Source organism: Vicugna pacos, chromosome 6 (assembly GCF_048564905.1).
Source record: "Vicugna pacos chromosome 6, VicPac4, whole genome shotgun sequence".
Lineage (NCBI taxonomy): Eukaryota > Metazoa > Chordata > Mammalia > Artiodactyla > Camelidae > Vicugna > Vicugna pacos.
Genome location: NC_132992.1, coordinates 10,463,859 through 10,479,899, shown reverse-complemented (window position 1 = coordinate 10,479,899; position 16,041 = coordinate 10,463,859). Strand labels below are relative to the sequence as shown.

General features: G+C 39.0%; 1 protein-coding gene and 1 long non-coding RNA gene across 5 annotated transcripts in view; one reads left to right on the top strand and one right to left on the bottom strand.

Moving 5' to 3' along the window:
* MYZAP (myocardial zonula adherens protein) overlaps positions 1–16,041 on the top strand; it is a 105,545-nt gene that overhangs the window by 83,739 nt on the left and 5,765 nt on the right. For both annotated transcript variants that reach the window (XM_072962346.1, XM_006210965.4), the window contains exon 12: positions 3,627–3,727. In XM_072962346.1, coding sequence (XP_072818447.1) covers positions 3,627–3,727 — 101 coding nt within the window. The remainder of the gene's footprint in view (positions 1–3,626; positions 3,728–16,041) is intronic.
* Positions 1,501–16,041, bottom strand: part of LOC140696775 (uncharacterized) — a 231,854-nt gene continuing 217,313 nt past the window's right edge. For 2 of the 3 annotated variants that reach the window (XR_012073280.1, XR_012073282.1), the window contains exon 5: positions 1,501–4,044. This is a non-coding gene — a long non-coding RNA (uncharacterized lncRNA). The remainder of the gene's footprint in view (positions 4,045–16,041) is intronic. The other variant, XR_012073281.1, reaches the window with a different exon arrangement.

The following is a 16,041-nucleotide window of genomic DNA, read 5'->3' as shown; positions in this document are numbered from 1 at the left end:
AAGGGAATTCTGGCGCTGGAAGAACCTTGAAAGCTTAGGCCTTAACCGAAGGGGAAGCTGTCTGTTGTCTCTGAAGGCTCTTTATTAAGAACTTGGCTTAGCTTTCTCCTTTTCAGCCTCTGAATTTCTCCTTGTGTTTCCCTCCCCGTTGTAGTCTCTCTTCAGTGAGACAGTCCAGGAGAGAGTGATGAAGTAAGGAGACAGAAGACAAGTTATTAAGCTCCTAGTGTGTGCTGGGTGCTGTTAATTACTTTCAGTACCTTTCGTAGAACATAGAGGTAAAGAGCGAATCAGACTTGCCCAGGGCTGAACTTCAGATCTGCTTTTTATTGGCTGGGGGACACGCATTACAGTTAGAAAGCGAGGAGGATGCCTGCGCCTACATGCGTGTGTCCGTGCAGTGAGGGTGCGCTGAAAGAGCCTGGCAGGAGCTAAGCACGTGATCATTTTCTCACTTCATTAAGAGGGAGGGATGTCATACGAGCTAGAGTGTTCGCTCCATTTTACAGCTGGAGAAACTGAGGTTTGGGGGTGTTAAGGAACCTGCCCAAGGTGACAGTTAGAAATGGGTTGGCCTGAGCTCTTAAGCATCATGTTTGTAGGGGTGGCAAGCAAGGTCTTTGTTTACTTTGTTTTGGGGGCACTGGCTATAAAAGTCATAAGCAGAAGTCCCTAGTGGCCCATGGGGACCTGCAGCAGACTCAGAGCCCAATGGAGGGGGAGGGGAGGAGCTATACCCAGAACAGAGATGTCCTGTTATATGAGGTCTTCCCCCCTCCCCCATTCCATACAGGGAACTCATTTCTACATAATCTGTGTCTCTGTCTTTTACATACATCTCTTATAGACAGTATATGCTTTTTTATACATTCTGATACTCTGACTTAGATTGGAGTGTACAGCCTATTACTGGTAAGCTTGGTTTTAGGTTTGCCATTTTATTATGTCTTGTCTATTGGTACTTCTGGCTTGTTTTGTTTATTTTGTTCCCCTCTCTTGCTTTCTTTCAGAATTCCATTTCAATGTATCTACTGGCATTCGCTGTGTCTTTCTGTAATGTTTTAATGGTTGCTCTAAGTATTACAATATACATCACAGTCCACTTAGACATAAGATTGTACCACTTCATGTAAAATGTGGAAGTCTTACAATAAGGTCCATTTACCCCTCCCCTGGCTATTCTAGATACATTATAAACCCACAGCACAGTGTTATAATTTGTTGTAACAATCATGTCTTTTAAAGAAATTAAGAGAAAACAATCATCTTTCATATTTACTCACATATTTATTTCTGATGTTCTTCATTCATTCCTGATAATCTGAGTTTCTTTCCGTTTTCATCTCTTTGGCCTGAAATTTTACTTAGCATTTTGTGTAGTGCAGGCGAGATGGGGATAAATTCACTTAGTGTTCCTTATTTGAAAGTAAAGCCTTTATTTCATCTTTATTATTGAACTACACAGGTCTAGGTTGATCGTTTCTTTTAGTACTCACTGTCTTCTGCCTTTTGTAGTTTTTTCTATATATTTTTATTGAAGTATAGTCAATATCTGGTGTACAGCAAAATGCTTCAGTCATATAGTAACATACATATATTCCTTTTCATATTCTTTTTCATTATAGGTTACTGTAAGGTTGAACATAGTTCCCTGTGCGCTATACAGTATGAACTTGTTCATCTATTTTACATGTATCAGTATCTGCAAATCTCTAACTCCCAGTTTATCCCTTCCCACCATAAGTTTGTTTTCTATGTCTGAGTCTTTCTGATTTTGAGTCTTTTCATTTGAGTTATTTTTTTAGATTCCACATGTAAGTGGTATCATATATTTGTCTTTCTCTAACTTACTTCACTTAGAATGATGATCTCCAGGTCGATCCATGTTTCTGCAAATGACACAGGAATACTACTCAGCCATAAAAAGAAAAACCAATGGGATTGTATTTTTAAGAGTATAAGTGTTTTGTATCTGTGCTTCAGTGGCAAGCTGATGTGAACAGAGTTCCTCTGGAAAAGAACCAAAGAATGGGGGCCACCAGTCCACTATTCACTGTAAACCAACTGGGGCATCTTTACTAACCTTGTCTTTTCTGCCCCCTAACTATAGGTACTTGACCCAGCATTTTATGATATCCTCATTATTAAAGTCTACACTGAGAAAAGGATAAAATGGTGGGATGGCTGGAGCTTGTTAATGGGCAGGCCTCTTTTGCCTTTCTCTGCCCTTGTGAGTAGAGTCCACATATTGCTGGGAAGCTGTGTGTAAGTGCTCACGACGCCCTGGCAGTGAGCCAGCACCGTTCTCCCAAACTGAGCATCAGGTGATCATTAGGTGATGATAGGCGCAGAGCCCATAAGTCTGTCAGGGCTTGCCGGCTGCTCAGGAATCTGGAACGCATTCTCTTCCTTTACGCCGTTTCCCATTGGTCAGCAGGCATTCCTAGCCCCTCACATCCTGCAGAACACGAGTCTGCAACAGAGCTACTGCTTTGCACCTCGGTATCCTGCATTCAGGGCAGGTGCTCCCGAGCTGTATACCCACCTTCTTTCTTTCAGAACAAATGAGCTTCTGGCTCCAGAGAACTTTTCAGCTTGTATCTGTGACCTAGTACTTATCTTAGAACAGTGTCTGAGCTTCAGCACCTACTTAAAAAGAAGAGACAAATGCTTTAATTTTTTTTCCAGTTATGCAAGTAAAATGTACTTTTAAAAGCACTTACAGTAAATCTTGTATCTCCTACATGCCATGCTCTGAAAACAGTCAGGAAGATAATTAATGGTCACTGCCTCATGAAAATTTCATCTAGCATTACAGAAAATAAAATCCAAAAGTCTCAATACAGAGATAACCGCTGGATGAATTTTTTAAAATGTGTTTTTGTCCTTTAGATTTTGTGTACCAGTACTTCATCTGTTTTCATTTCAATATTATCCTCAATTCCCTTGCTCCTTTGTCCTTCATTTCCCCCAGGGGGCAAATTTCCAATTCCTGAGCATCTAATCATCAGCCTATGTAATGTTTGGCTCTGACCTGGGGAAGGAAAACTGTATAGCATGCTCATTTTAATCCCAAGGAGCTTGTTCTACTTTATATGTTTGAGATGCTGAATTTTCCACACCTATGAAATACTAATTATTAAGTTATAGAGGTATTTCCCACTAAATTAAATTAATAGACTTACTCATTTTATAGTTTAATGAGGGAGTATTAAAACATTAGTTGTACCTTATTTATAACTGAAAAAAAGTGATAAATATCTAAATGCCATCAATAAGAGACTAGTTAAGTAAGTAATGTACATCCATACAATGGAATGCTATAAACCCATTAAAATATTTTGTTGACATAAAAAGACATGGAAAGAGTCACAGCAAATAATGGCACAGAGTAGGGTATCTTGTTTGTTTCCATTTAGGTAAAATTGAATACATATGTATGTCCATGCACAGAATGCTATCTGTAAGGATGCTGTCCACATAGTTCCTTGACTCATATTGCATAAGACGTGCTTAATAAATACTTTGTATGATACAGTTTATATGTATTATCTGGATTTTCCCCTACGACATAGACATCTACCACGTATTTGCTTTACTAAAAGTGCCTTTTTCCTCATCTCTAGAATAATGAACTACAGAGCAAGCTGGACTATTTAATAGAAACCCAGGCCAAGACTGAAGTGGAGACCAGAGAGATTGGAGTGGGCTGTGACCTTCTACCCAGGTATTTAGGAATTTCCTATTTTTCTGACTCAAATTCCCCTTTGACTTAAGAAAATACTTTCCTGGGCTGTTCTTACCAGAGTTGCATTCTTTCTATCAAAAAATATTTCTGTGAAGAGAAGTAGTGGCTGCTGAGGGGTCTGCTGATTTCTGTGGGGCAGGGGGCTTGTGTGTGGGGGGAGGGTGGTGAGGCCACTTCAGAGAGAGACTGGCCCTACCAGTGAGTGTATGCATTCGGTCCTGCATTTATTCATTCAACAAACTTACCTGTTGGGTACCTTCCCTGTGCCAGATTGGGTTCCTGCTGCAGAGTACAGTCTGCAAGGGAAGACAGGTAAGTAGACAGGTGTTTTCATCTGTGAGAGGAACCTGTGAGATGCTTTAGTTACAAAGAGGAGGGGGAGTTTAAATCTTGAACAAAATTGGTTCCCCAGTACCGTAACAGTGTTATCATACACTGGACCACATTCATAAATGATCTGCTTTAGCCATGAGCTGATAAACAATAACTATAACCTGGTTCATTCATTAGCTCAGAAATGCAAGGGAACTGACCCGTTTGTTGTTAAGCTGTTTGTTCCTGGGCCTCTCCTGACTCAGATTAGAGCCTGTGACCCGGTAACCAACCTACCGTCTCTAGGTGTGCAAACCGAGCTTGCCCAAAGAGGACAGAAAACAAGTTTATAATACGGACACTGATGGTATGTAGTTTATGATTTAGGGAACCACAATCACAAAGTGCCTTGTATAGTGTGTGTAGGAGAGTGTATTCTTGTGTGATCAGGAGCGTTAGTAGGTCAGAATGGCCTTGAATGGTTACATGGGTGGGAAACAGGGAGGAGGGGATCGCCAAGGAGGGATGTAGAATCCCTGGTTCTGGTCCTCATAGTCAGCAGCAGCAGGATGTGTTCAGGCTGGACTCTCTTTGCTGGGGCCTCAGTTTCCCAATCTGTTAAATCGGTGATTTGACTATGTGACTTCTGAGGTCTAACCAGCTCAAACATTGTCTAACAGTGTCCCATTTCCCTATTTCATTCATTACTGATGTTGGCTTTTTTGTCCATTAAAATGAGCCACTTGCCATTCTCTTAAGTTTTTACCAAAAGCAGCATTAAAGTCTTTCTTTGACATTGTTCTCCTTTACGCTGCTCACTTTCTGGTTGAAAACAAGACAGTTTTATCATTCTGCTATAATTAGCAGGAAATGTTGAAAAAAGAAGGGAAAAGAATATGTAAATAGACTCCAGGTCTCATCAATTCAGGGGACAAAGTACTTGATAAAAATAAGACCCAAAAGAATGTCTGATCACGTTCAGGGACTCCTTTTAAAAGATTTAAAAAAAAAAAAAAAGGAAAATTGGCCAAACTATTATTGGCCAAACTATTTATTTTTCAAGAACCAAGTGGCTTAGTCCCCTTTAATTGCCCACATAATAAATCTTGTTTGGTTAAGACAGGTACAAAACTATGTCTGAAACCAATAAATTGTTTGTTTTCTAATTCCCACATTTTGGCTTAAAACAAGGTTTTCAATTTTTATGCTGAAGGAGAGCCTGAAGCAAACTTTTATGGCGAAGTTATGAAACCACAAAGCGGTTTTCATAATGGAAGTGCTGACAGACTCTTAACTTATGGCCACAGTGAACTTGGAAGCCACTTCAGTATCTAAAAGCAGCTTTTCCATAAACGTAACATTTGGTTTCCCCCAGGATCCATCTTAGCACTTTAACTACCTGGGTCAATCAGCAGAGGAAATGAAAACTACGTATCCACATTTCCGAAAAGGCAGAGTAATGTTTCATTCGTTTCCGCACAAATATTTATCAAATGCCTACTATGTGAAGGATGCCGTGCGTGCCTGGGTGGCGAGAGGGAATTGAGGGCCGTGCACCACCTGTGCTTCTGGGAACCACGTGCTCTGTGCTGGGGCTCTGGGAGAGGCACCGGGGGTGAGGAGGCAAGGAGCGGGGGACCCTCCCTGCCAAAAACAAACAACCCGAGAAACCCAGCTTTTAGTGTGCTTTATATGACAGATGCCAAGTAAGATTTTGCTTGAATAAAGACCTCCGCGGTCAAAATCAAAATCAAATTAGAACCTCCTGGTCTAGTTTTATCTCCATGTTTTGTAGACAGCAAAATTGAGGCCCAGAGAGAGAAAGTGATTCACTAACAGCCACACAGCTGGGATTGGAACCATGCCTTTGGAGTCCTAGCGTGATAACATTTGTAGTTTTAAAATGCTCAACAGATGAAAGGTCTTCTGTAAATAGAAAAGAAGCAAGAATCTATAGAAAAGGGAAAATAACACAATTGGAAATGTGATAACTACAACGAACAGTAAAAGAATCAACATGAAGATGTAAAAGAGGGCATCAAAATCATAAAATGTGGGAGACGGGACCAAGGAAATGTAGATTTTTTTGTTCTTTTTAGGATGTATTACTAGCAGTCTAAAGCAAGTAGATACAGTAATGGGTTAAAATACTTGAAAACAAGGGTAACCATGAATTAAAAACAGAAAGGTCAGAAAAGCCAAAAAGAAAAAAAAAAAAAGCATAATACAAAAGAAAATCATCAAACCACAAAAGGAAAAACAAAAGGAAACGAAGAAATACAACAACAACAACTGGGAAACAAGATTTAAGATGGTAATAAACACATCTATCAGTAATTACTGTAAATGTCAATGGGTTAAATGCTCCAATCAAAAGACAGAATGGCAGACTGGATAATAAAAACAAGAGCCTACAATTCACTGCCTCCAAGTGACTCACTTGAGGGCAAAGGACACTAGACTGAAAGTGAGGGGATGGAAAAAGATACTGCATGCAAATGGAAATAACAAGACAGTGTGGGTACCAATACTCTTGTCAGATGAAATAGACTTTTCAAGGTCATAAAGATAAAGGACATTTTGTATTGATCCTTTTATCATTATATAAAGAAAATATTATACTCGTTAACATATACGCACCTAATACAGGAGCACCTAAATACATAAAACAAACACTAACAGACATGGAGAGACTGATGGGAATACAGTAATAGGAGGAAACTAACACCCCATCACTGGACAGCTTTCCCAGGCAGAAAATCAGTAAGGCAACAGAGCTCCTAAATGACCACAATAGAACAGTCAGACTTAATTCGTAGTTTCAGGACATTACATCCAAAAAACCTAGAATGTATACATTCTTTTCCAGTGCACATGGAACATTCTCTAGGATAGTCTACATACTCAGACACAAAACAAGCCTCTATCTGAAGCATCTTTTCTGACCACTATGTCATGAAACTAGAAGTCAACCATAGAAAGAGAAATGAGAAAAAATGATTGCAAGGAGACTAAACAACATGCTACTGGAAAAAAAACCAAACAGTGGGCAATGGTGAAATCAAAAGGAAGGGAAATTAAAAAATCCCTTGAGAGAAATTACATTGAAAACACAACCACACAAAATCTACAGGGTGTAGCATATAAGAGGGAAATTCATGGTGATACAGGCTTCCTCAAAAATTAAGAAAAATCTCAAATAACCTAACCTAACACCTATAAGAATTAAAGAAGAACAAACAAAACGTAAAGTCAGCAGAAGGAAAGAAAGAAACCAAGAGCTGTTTTTTTGAAAGAGTAAACAAAATCTATAATCCTCTCAGCAGGCTCACCAAAAAGAGAAAGGACTCAAAATAAATGAAAGAGGAAAATGACAGCCAATAATACCACAGAAATACAAAGAACCATTAAAGAATACTATAAACAATTATATGCCAACAAATTGGACAAGTTTCTAGAAACACACAGCCCACTAAAATTGAATCAACAGGAAATAGATAATTTGAACAGACTGATCACTAGAAGTGAAACAAAATCAGTAATAAACTCCCTGCAAACGAAAGTCCAGGAACAGATGGCTTCACTGGGGAATTCTACCAAACATACAAAGATCTTATACCAGTCCTGCTCAAACTATTCCAAAAGACTGAAGAGGAAGGAACACTCCCAAACTCCTATGAAGCCGCCATCACTCTGATATCAAAACCAAAGACACTATCAAAAAGGAAAATTGTGGGCCAATAACTTTGATGAATATAGATGTAAAAATTCTCAACAAAAATATTAGCAAACTGTATCCAACAACACATACAAAAGATCATATGCTGTTATCAAGCTGAATTCATCCCAGGGACACAAGGATGGTTGAACATAAGCAAATCCATCAATGTAATATACCACATCCACAAAAAGGGCAAAAACCACATGATTATCTCAACAGATGTAGAAAAAGCATTTGATAAAATTCAACATCCATTCATGATAAAAACTCTTACCAAAGTGGGTATAGAGGGAACATATCTCAACAGAGTAAAAGCTATTTATGACAAACCCACAGCCAGCATAACACTCAATGGTGAAAAGTTGAAAGCCTTCCCCCTAAAATTCAGAACAAGACAAGGCTTCCCACTCTCACCACTTCTGTTCAACATAATATTGGAAGTCCTAGCCATAGGAATCAGCAAGAAAAAGAAATAAACAGGATCCAACTTGGAAGAGAAGAGGTAAAACTGTCACTATACACAAATGACATAATACTTCATATAGAAAACCCTAAAGACTCCACACAAAAACTGCTAAAGCTGATAAATGAATTCAGCAAGGTAGCAGGATACAAGATTAACATACAGAAATCTGTTGCATTTCCTTACAGTAGGTGAAATATCAGAGAAGTTAAAAAAATACAATCCTTTTTAAAATTGCATAAAAAAAAACTTAGGAATAAACCTGATCAAGGAGGTGAAAGTCTTACACATGGAAAAATATAAAACAAAGATTAACAAAATTAGAGATGATTTAAAGAAATGGAAAGATGTCCCATGCTCTTAGATTACAAGAATTAATACTGTTAAATTGCTATACCACCCAAAGCAATCTACAGATTTAATGTAATCCATATCAAATTACTCAGGACATTTTTCACAGAACTAGAACAACTAATCCCAAAATCTATATGGAACCACAAAAATCCCAGAATTGCCAAAGCAATACTGAAGAAAATGAAGGTGGAGGTGTAACCCTCCCATACTTCAGACAATACTATATACTGTAGATAATATTACAAAGCTATAGTAATTAAAACCACATGGATTAGCACAGAAACAGACATATGGATCAATGGAACAAAACAGAGAGCCCCAAAATAAACCCACACCCCTACAGTCAATTACTCTTTGACAAAGGAGGCAAGAATATACAGTGGAGAAAAGACAGTCTCTTCAGCAAGTGGTGTTGGGAAAGCTGGACAGCCACATGTAAATCAGTGAAGTTAGAACACTCCCTCACACCAAACACAAAAATAAGCTCAAACGGCTTGAAGACTTAAACGTAAGACAGGACACCATAAACCTCATAGAAGAGAATGTAGTCAAAACATTGTCTGATATAAATTGTAGCAATGTTCTCCAAGGGCAGCCTTCCCAGGCAATAGAAATAAAAGCAAAAATAAAGAAATGGAACCTAATTATATTTATAAGCTTTTGCACAGCAAAGGAAAACTTAAACAAAATAAAAAGACAACCTATGGATTGGGAGAAAATATTTGGAAACAATGTGACTGACAAGGGCTTAACTTCAGAATATACAAACAGCCTATACAACTTAGTAACAAAAAAAGCACCCAATCAAAAAATGAGAAGACCTAAAGAAATAGTTCTTCAGTGAAGATATATAAATGGCCAAAAGGCACATAAAAAGATGCTCAATAGTGCTTATTATCAGCGAAATGCAAATCAAAACTACAGTAAAGTATCACCTCACACTAGTCAGAATGGCCATCATTCAAAAGTCCACAAATGATAAATGCTGGAGAGGGTGTGGAGAAAAGGGAACCCTTCTACACTTTTGGTGGGAGTGTAGTTTGGTGCAGCCATTAGGGAGAACAGTATGGCAATCCCTTAAAAAAACTCAAAATAGACTTACCGTATGATCCAGCAATCCCACTCCTGGACATGTATCTGGAGGAAGCTAATTCGAAAAGATACATGCACCCCAGTGTTCATAGAAGCACCATTTACAATAAGCAAGACACAGAAGCAACCTAAATGTTGACAGATGACTGGATAAAGAAGATGGGTGTGTGTGTGTGTGTGTGTGTGTGTAGTACTACACAGCCATTTGCAACAACATAGTATGGTAATCTCCGGTCCATCTAAGTGAAGTAAGTCAGAGAAAGACAAATATCATATGATATCACTTATATGTGGAATCTAAAAAAAATGAACTTATTTACAAAACAGACTCGGAGAAAACCAACCTTTGGTTATCACAGAGGAAAGGGGGTAGGAGAGGGATAAATTGGGAGTTTGGGATCAGCAGATACAAACTACTATATACAGAATAGATAAACAGGGTCCTACTGTATACCACAGGGAAGTATATTTAATAGGTTGTAATAACTTTTAATGAAAAAGAATCTGAAAGAACATCCCAAGATGGTAGAGTATCAGGACCAGGAGCTTGCCTCTCCTCACAGCTACAGCAAAACCACAACTGACTGCTAAACAACCATTGGAAAAAAAAAGACTGGAACCTAGCGAACAAGATCTTCAACTGGAAACATAAAGAGGAAACTACAGCAGGACAGTAGGAGGGGCGTGCTCACAGTATAATTGGGCCCCATGCCCCTTTGGTGGGTGACCCACAAGCTGCAGAGTAATTAAGTCACAGAGACGCACCCACAGGAGCAAGAGTTCTGAGTCCCACATCAGGCTCCCCACCCCACGGTTCCTACATTGGGAGGAGGAGACCCCCAGGACATCTGGTTTCGAAGGCCAGTGGGGCTTATCTCCAGGAGCCCCACAGGAGTAAGGGAAACAGACTTCATTCTTTTGATAAGTGTACACAGAATCTTGCATGCACCAGGTCCAAGGGCAGAGGCAGTGATTTCATAGGAACCTGGGCCAGGCCTGCCTGCTTGTTTTGGAAGGTCTCCTGGGGAGGTAGGGGAAGGCTTGGCTCACCCAGGGGACATAAAAGCTGGTAGTGCACATTCAGGGAGTGTTCATCTACCTGAGCTTTCCTGGAGGCTGACATCTTGATTGGATCATTAGCACCAAGACCCAGCCCCACCCAACAGCCTGTAAGGTTAAGGGCTGGGAAGCCTCAGGCCAAACAACATACACGGTGGGAACACAGCCCTACTCACCAGAGGTCCAGGCCAAGCCTCACCCAGCAGTGGGCAGGCTCCTCCTGCCAGGAACCCTGCATAAGCCTCTAGTCCCAGCCTCATCCACCAGGGGCAGATACCAGAAATAAGAAAACAATCCCAAAGCCTGTGGAAGGAATCCACAAACCCAGGTGAGACTCTCCCCTGGGACCGGCTGGACCCTTGCCCTTGGGTGACAAGAGAGGAGTGTACTGCTGGGATGCATGAGACGTCTCCCACAGAGGGACACTTCTCCAAGGTCAAGAAATGTAACCTACCTAAAAATACAAATAGAAAGAGAATATGACGCAGCAGAGGAATATCTCCCAGGCCAAGGGACAAGACAAAATCCCAGAAGAAGAAATAAGTGATGAGGAGACAAGCCATTTATCCGAGAGAGTTTGGAGTAATGATGGTGAAGATGTTCAGAGAACTGAAGAGAATTATAGTCACAGAGAGCTAAGTTTTTAGCAAAGAGATGGCAAATATAAAGAACACCCAAACACAAGGGTGGTTCAACATACGTAAATCAATCAACGTGACACACCACATCAAAAAGAAAAAGGGCAAAAATCACATGATATATCTCAACAGATGCAGGAAAAGCATTTAATAAAATTCAAACACCCATTTATGATAAAAACTCTTACCAAAGTGGGTATAGAGGGACCATATCAACATAATAAAAGCTATTTATGACAAACCTACAGCCAGCATAATGCTCAAGGGTGAAAGCTGCAAGCCTTCCCCTTAAAAACCTAGAACAAGACAAGAATGCCCACTCTCACCACTTCTATTCAATATAGTACTGGAAGTTCTAGCCATGGCAGTCAGCAAGAAAAAGAAATAAATGGGATCCAAATTGGAAGAGAAGAGGTAAAACTGTCACTATGTGCAGATAACATGATACTACATATAGAAACCCTAAAGGCTTCCCACAAAAACTACCACAGCTAATAAAAGAATTCGGCAAGGTAGCAGGATACAAGATTAACATACAGATATCAGTTGCATTTCTTTACACTAACAATGAAATATCAGAAAAGTAAAGAAATAATCCCTTTTAAAATTACATCCAAAATAATGAAATGCTTAGGAATAAATCTGACCAAGTAATTGAAAGACTGTATGCAGAGAACAACAAAACACTGACTAAAGAAATTAAAGATGACTTAAAGAAATGAAGATAGCCCATGTTCTTGGATTGCAAGAATTAATACTGTTAAAATGGCCATACTACCCAAAGCAATCTACAGATTTAATGCAATCCATATCAAATTACCCAGGACATTTTTCACAGAACTAAAACAAATAATCCTAAAATTTGTATGGAATCACAAAAGACCCAGAATTGCCAAAGCAATACTGAAGAAAAAGAATGAAGGTGGAGGCATGACCCTCTCAAACTTAAGACTACAGAGCTACGGTAATCAAGACAGCATGGTATGGGCATAAAAAGAGACGTATGGATCAATGGAACAAAACAGGGAGCCCAGATATAATCTCACAAACTTTTGGTCAATTAAACTTTGACAAAGGAGGCAAGAGCATACAGTGGAGAGAAGACAGTCTCTTCAGCAAGTGGTGTTTGGAAAACTGGACAGCTGCATGTAAATTAGTGAAGTAAGAATGCTCCCTCAGACTATACACAAAAATAAACTCAAAATGGATTAAAGATTTAAACATAGGACAAGATATGATAAATCTCCTAGAAGAAAACAGGCAAAACCTTCTCTGACATAAATCATAGCAATGTTCTCCTAGGGCAGTCTCCCCAAGCAACAGAAATAAAAGCAAAAATAAACAAATGGGACCTAATTAAACTTACAAGCTTTTGCACAGCAAAGGAAACCATAAGCAAAACAAAAAGACAACCTACAGAATGGGAGAAAATATTTACAAACGATGAGACTGACAAGGGCTTAAATTCCAGAATATATAAACAGCTCATACAGCTTAATAACAAAAAAAAAAAAAAACAAACAAACAACCCAATCCAAAAGTGGGCAGAAGACTGAAACAAACAATTCTCCAATGAAGACACACAAACTGCCAATAGGCACATGAAAAAATGCTCAATATCACTAATTATCAGAAAAATGCAGATCAAAACAACCATGAGGTATCACCTTAAACCAGTCAGATTAGCCATCATTCAAAAGGCCACAAACAATAAATGCTGGAGAGGCTGTAGAGAAAAGGGAACCCTCCTACACTGCTGGTGGGAATGCAGTTTGGTGCAGCCATTGTGGAAAACAGTATAGAGATTCCTCAAAAGGCTAAAAACAGACTTACTATGTGATCCAGCAATCCCACTTCTGGGCATATATCCAGAGGGAACTCTAATTTGAAAAGATACATGCATCCCAATGTTCATAGCAGCACTATTTACAATAGCCAAGACATGGAAGCAACCTAAATGTTCATCAACAGATGACTGGATAAAGAAGTTGTGGTATATTCATACAATGGGATACTACTCAGCCATAAGAAATAATAAAATAATGCCATTTGCATGAAGAAACTGACAAAGGCTTGATCTCCAGAATATATAAAGCAGCTCATACAACTTAATAAGAAAAAAACAAACCACCCAATCCAAAAATGGGCAGAAGACCTAAACAAGCAATTCTCCAAGGAAGAAATACAAATGATCAATAAGCACATGAAAAAATGCTCGTTATCACTAATTATCCGAGAAATGCAAATCAAAACTACAATGAGGTATTACCTCACACCAGTCAGAATGGCCATCATTCAAAAGTCCACAAATGACAAATGCTGGAGAGGCTGTGGAGAAAAGGGACTCTACTTCTAAAAGACACCTGCACCCCAATGTTCACAGCAGCACTATTTACAATAGCCAAGACATGGAAACACCCTAAATGTCTATCGACAGATGACTGGATAAAGAAGATGTGGTTCAACGATAACATAACGCCATTTGCAGCAACATGGATGCTCCTGGAGAATGTCATTCTAAGTGAAGTAAGCCAGAAGGAGAAAGAAAAATACCATATAGGATCGCTCATATGCAGAATCTAAAAAAAAAGAACATAAATTCAAAACAGAAACAGACAGATTCATAGACATAGAATACAAACTTGTGGTTGCCAGGCGGGCGGGGGGTGGGAAGGGACAGACTGGGAGTTCAAAATTTGTAGATACTGACAGGCATATGCCAAATAGATAAACAAGATTATACTGTATAGCACAGGGAAATATATACAAGATCTTGTGGTAGCTCACAGCGAAAAAAAATGTGACAATGGATATATGTGTGTTCATGTATAACTGAAAAATCATGCTCTACACTGGAATTTGACACAACATTGTAAAATGACTATAACTCAATTAAAAATAATAATAATGCCATTTGCAGCAACATAAATAGACCTTGGGACTGTCATTCTAAGTGAAGTAAGCCAGAAAGAGAAAGAAAAATACCATATGATATCACTTATTATGTGGAATCCAAAAAAAAAAAAGACAAATGAACTTATTTACAAAACAGAAACAGATTCACAAATATAGAAAACAAACTTATGGTTACCAGGGAGGGAAGGGGGTGGGAAGGGATAAATTGGGAGTTTGAAAATTATACCTCTTGGGGAGTGATAGAAATGTTAGCTATCTTGATTGTGGCAGCGGTTTCATGGGTGTATAGATCCATCAAAATTTATCAAATTGAACATCTGAAATACGTGTAGTTTATTATACAGGACGCATACCACAATAAAGGTGTTAAAAGCATGTTAAAAATCTGAAAAACAATATATATATGATATATATAAATATATTTATTTGTATATGTGTGTGTGTGTGTATATATATATAAAACTGAATCACTATGCTATAGACCAGAAATTAACACTGTAAATTAACTATGCTTCAGTTTTTTAAAAAACCACAAAAATTTGAAAATACAACTACTTTATAATCCAACAACGACAAGTGTGGTGGTTTGGAAACTAGACCTGGGTTTGGATCCTGGATCTGCCTCTTGCTACATCTACAGCTTTGGACAAACTCCTAAACTCTTTGAACCTGTTTTCCTCACCTAGAATGAGATTTTGAAATTAATTCTCCCCAAACTTGCTGAGATGATTAAGTGAGATACAGGACAGGCATAGCATGCCCAGAGTAGGGGCCACATTTTCATCTTTCTGTGGGTGCTGCCAGCCCTTTTCCTGGTTACCTAAGCTCACTGTACCGCAGTCACCTTTGAGCCATGAACTGCTTTGCTCCTGGACTCATTCAGCCATACACAGCTGGCTTTTTCCTTCATGACTTGCTTCATGCCTTTCCGTTCCCACCGCACCAGCTACGTGAGACCAGTGCTAATTTACAGTCTTCCCCTCCTTCGTCTCACTTGCGTTACATAGATTTCTGGAAAGCAAAGGTCTTATAATGGAGCAAAGAGAGAGGCCAGGGGTGCGAAAGCTCTCACCGGGATTTCAGGGGCTTTTCAATTCCTATTAAAAAAAAAAAAGTTTGATTTGAGAAGTTTGATAGATATTAATTAACACCATTGAGAGCAACTTCAGGTCAGCAGCCTTCATTCACAGGGTGAAAAACAAAATACCCAGAGAAAAGAGACTTCTCTTTCCCTTGCCCCTTAGTGAAACTCCATTTCCAGCAAGCTCATAAATTATGTCTTGTTAATAGGTATGCTTTAATGAAAAATATTCCTTGTGGTCATAAGTGCCTGACACATAGTAAGCGCTTTAAAATGCCTACATCTTCATGTTTCTCTTGTAGAGACCAGAACACAAAGTAGCCTTTTGTTGTGGCTTTATTTGCTGACTCTGCTTTCATTTCACCCCCGAGGGAACTGCCCCTTTATGGATTAATAAAAGGTTAACAATAGCCTTAATGTGTTAAAGAAAATGGCTGCATTTCGGTTCTGTGGGTGAAATTATCTGTGTTCTTAAAACGCTCTTGTTTCCTAGTGATCAACTAAATAAAATACCTCACTTCTTTTTGAAAGGTTGGGATATGAGGGCCTGTTTTGGAAACCCAGAGGGTCCACCTTTATAAATATTTCTGCATTTTATGGGCTTTTAGGATACTGTCACCAGAGACTATTTCTGTTATGTGGAATTTTCACAGGAGT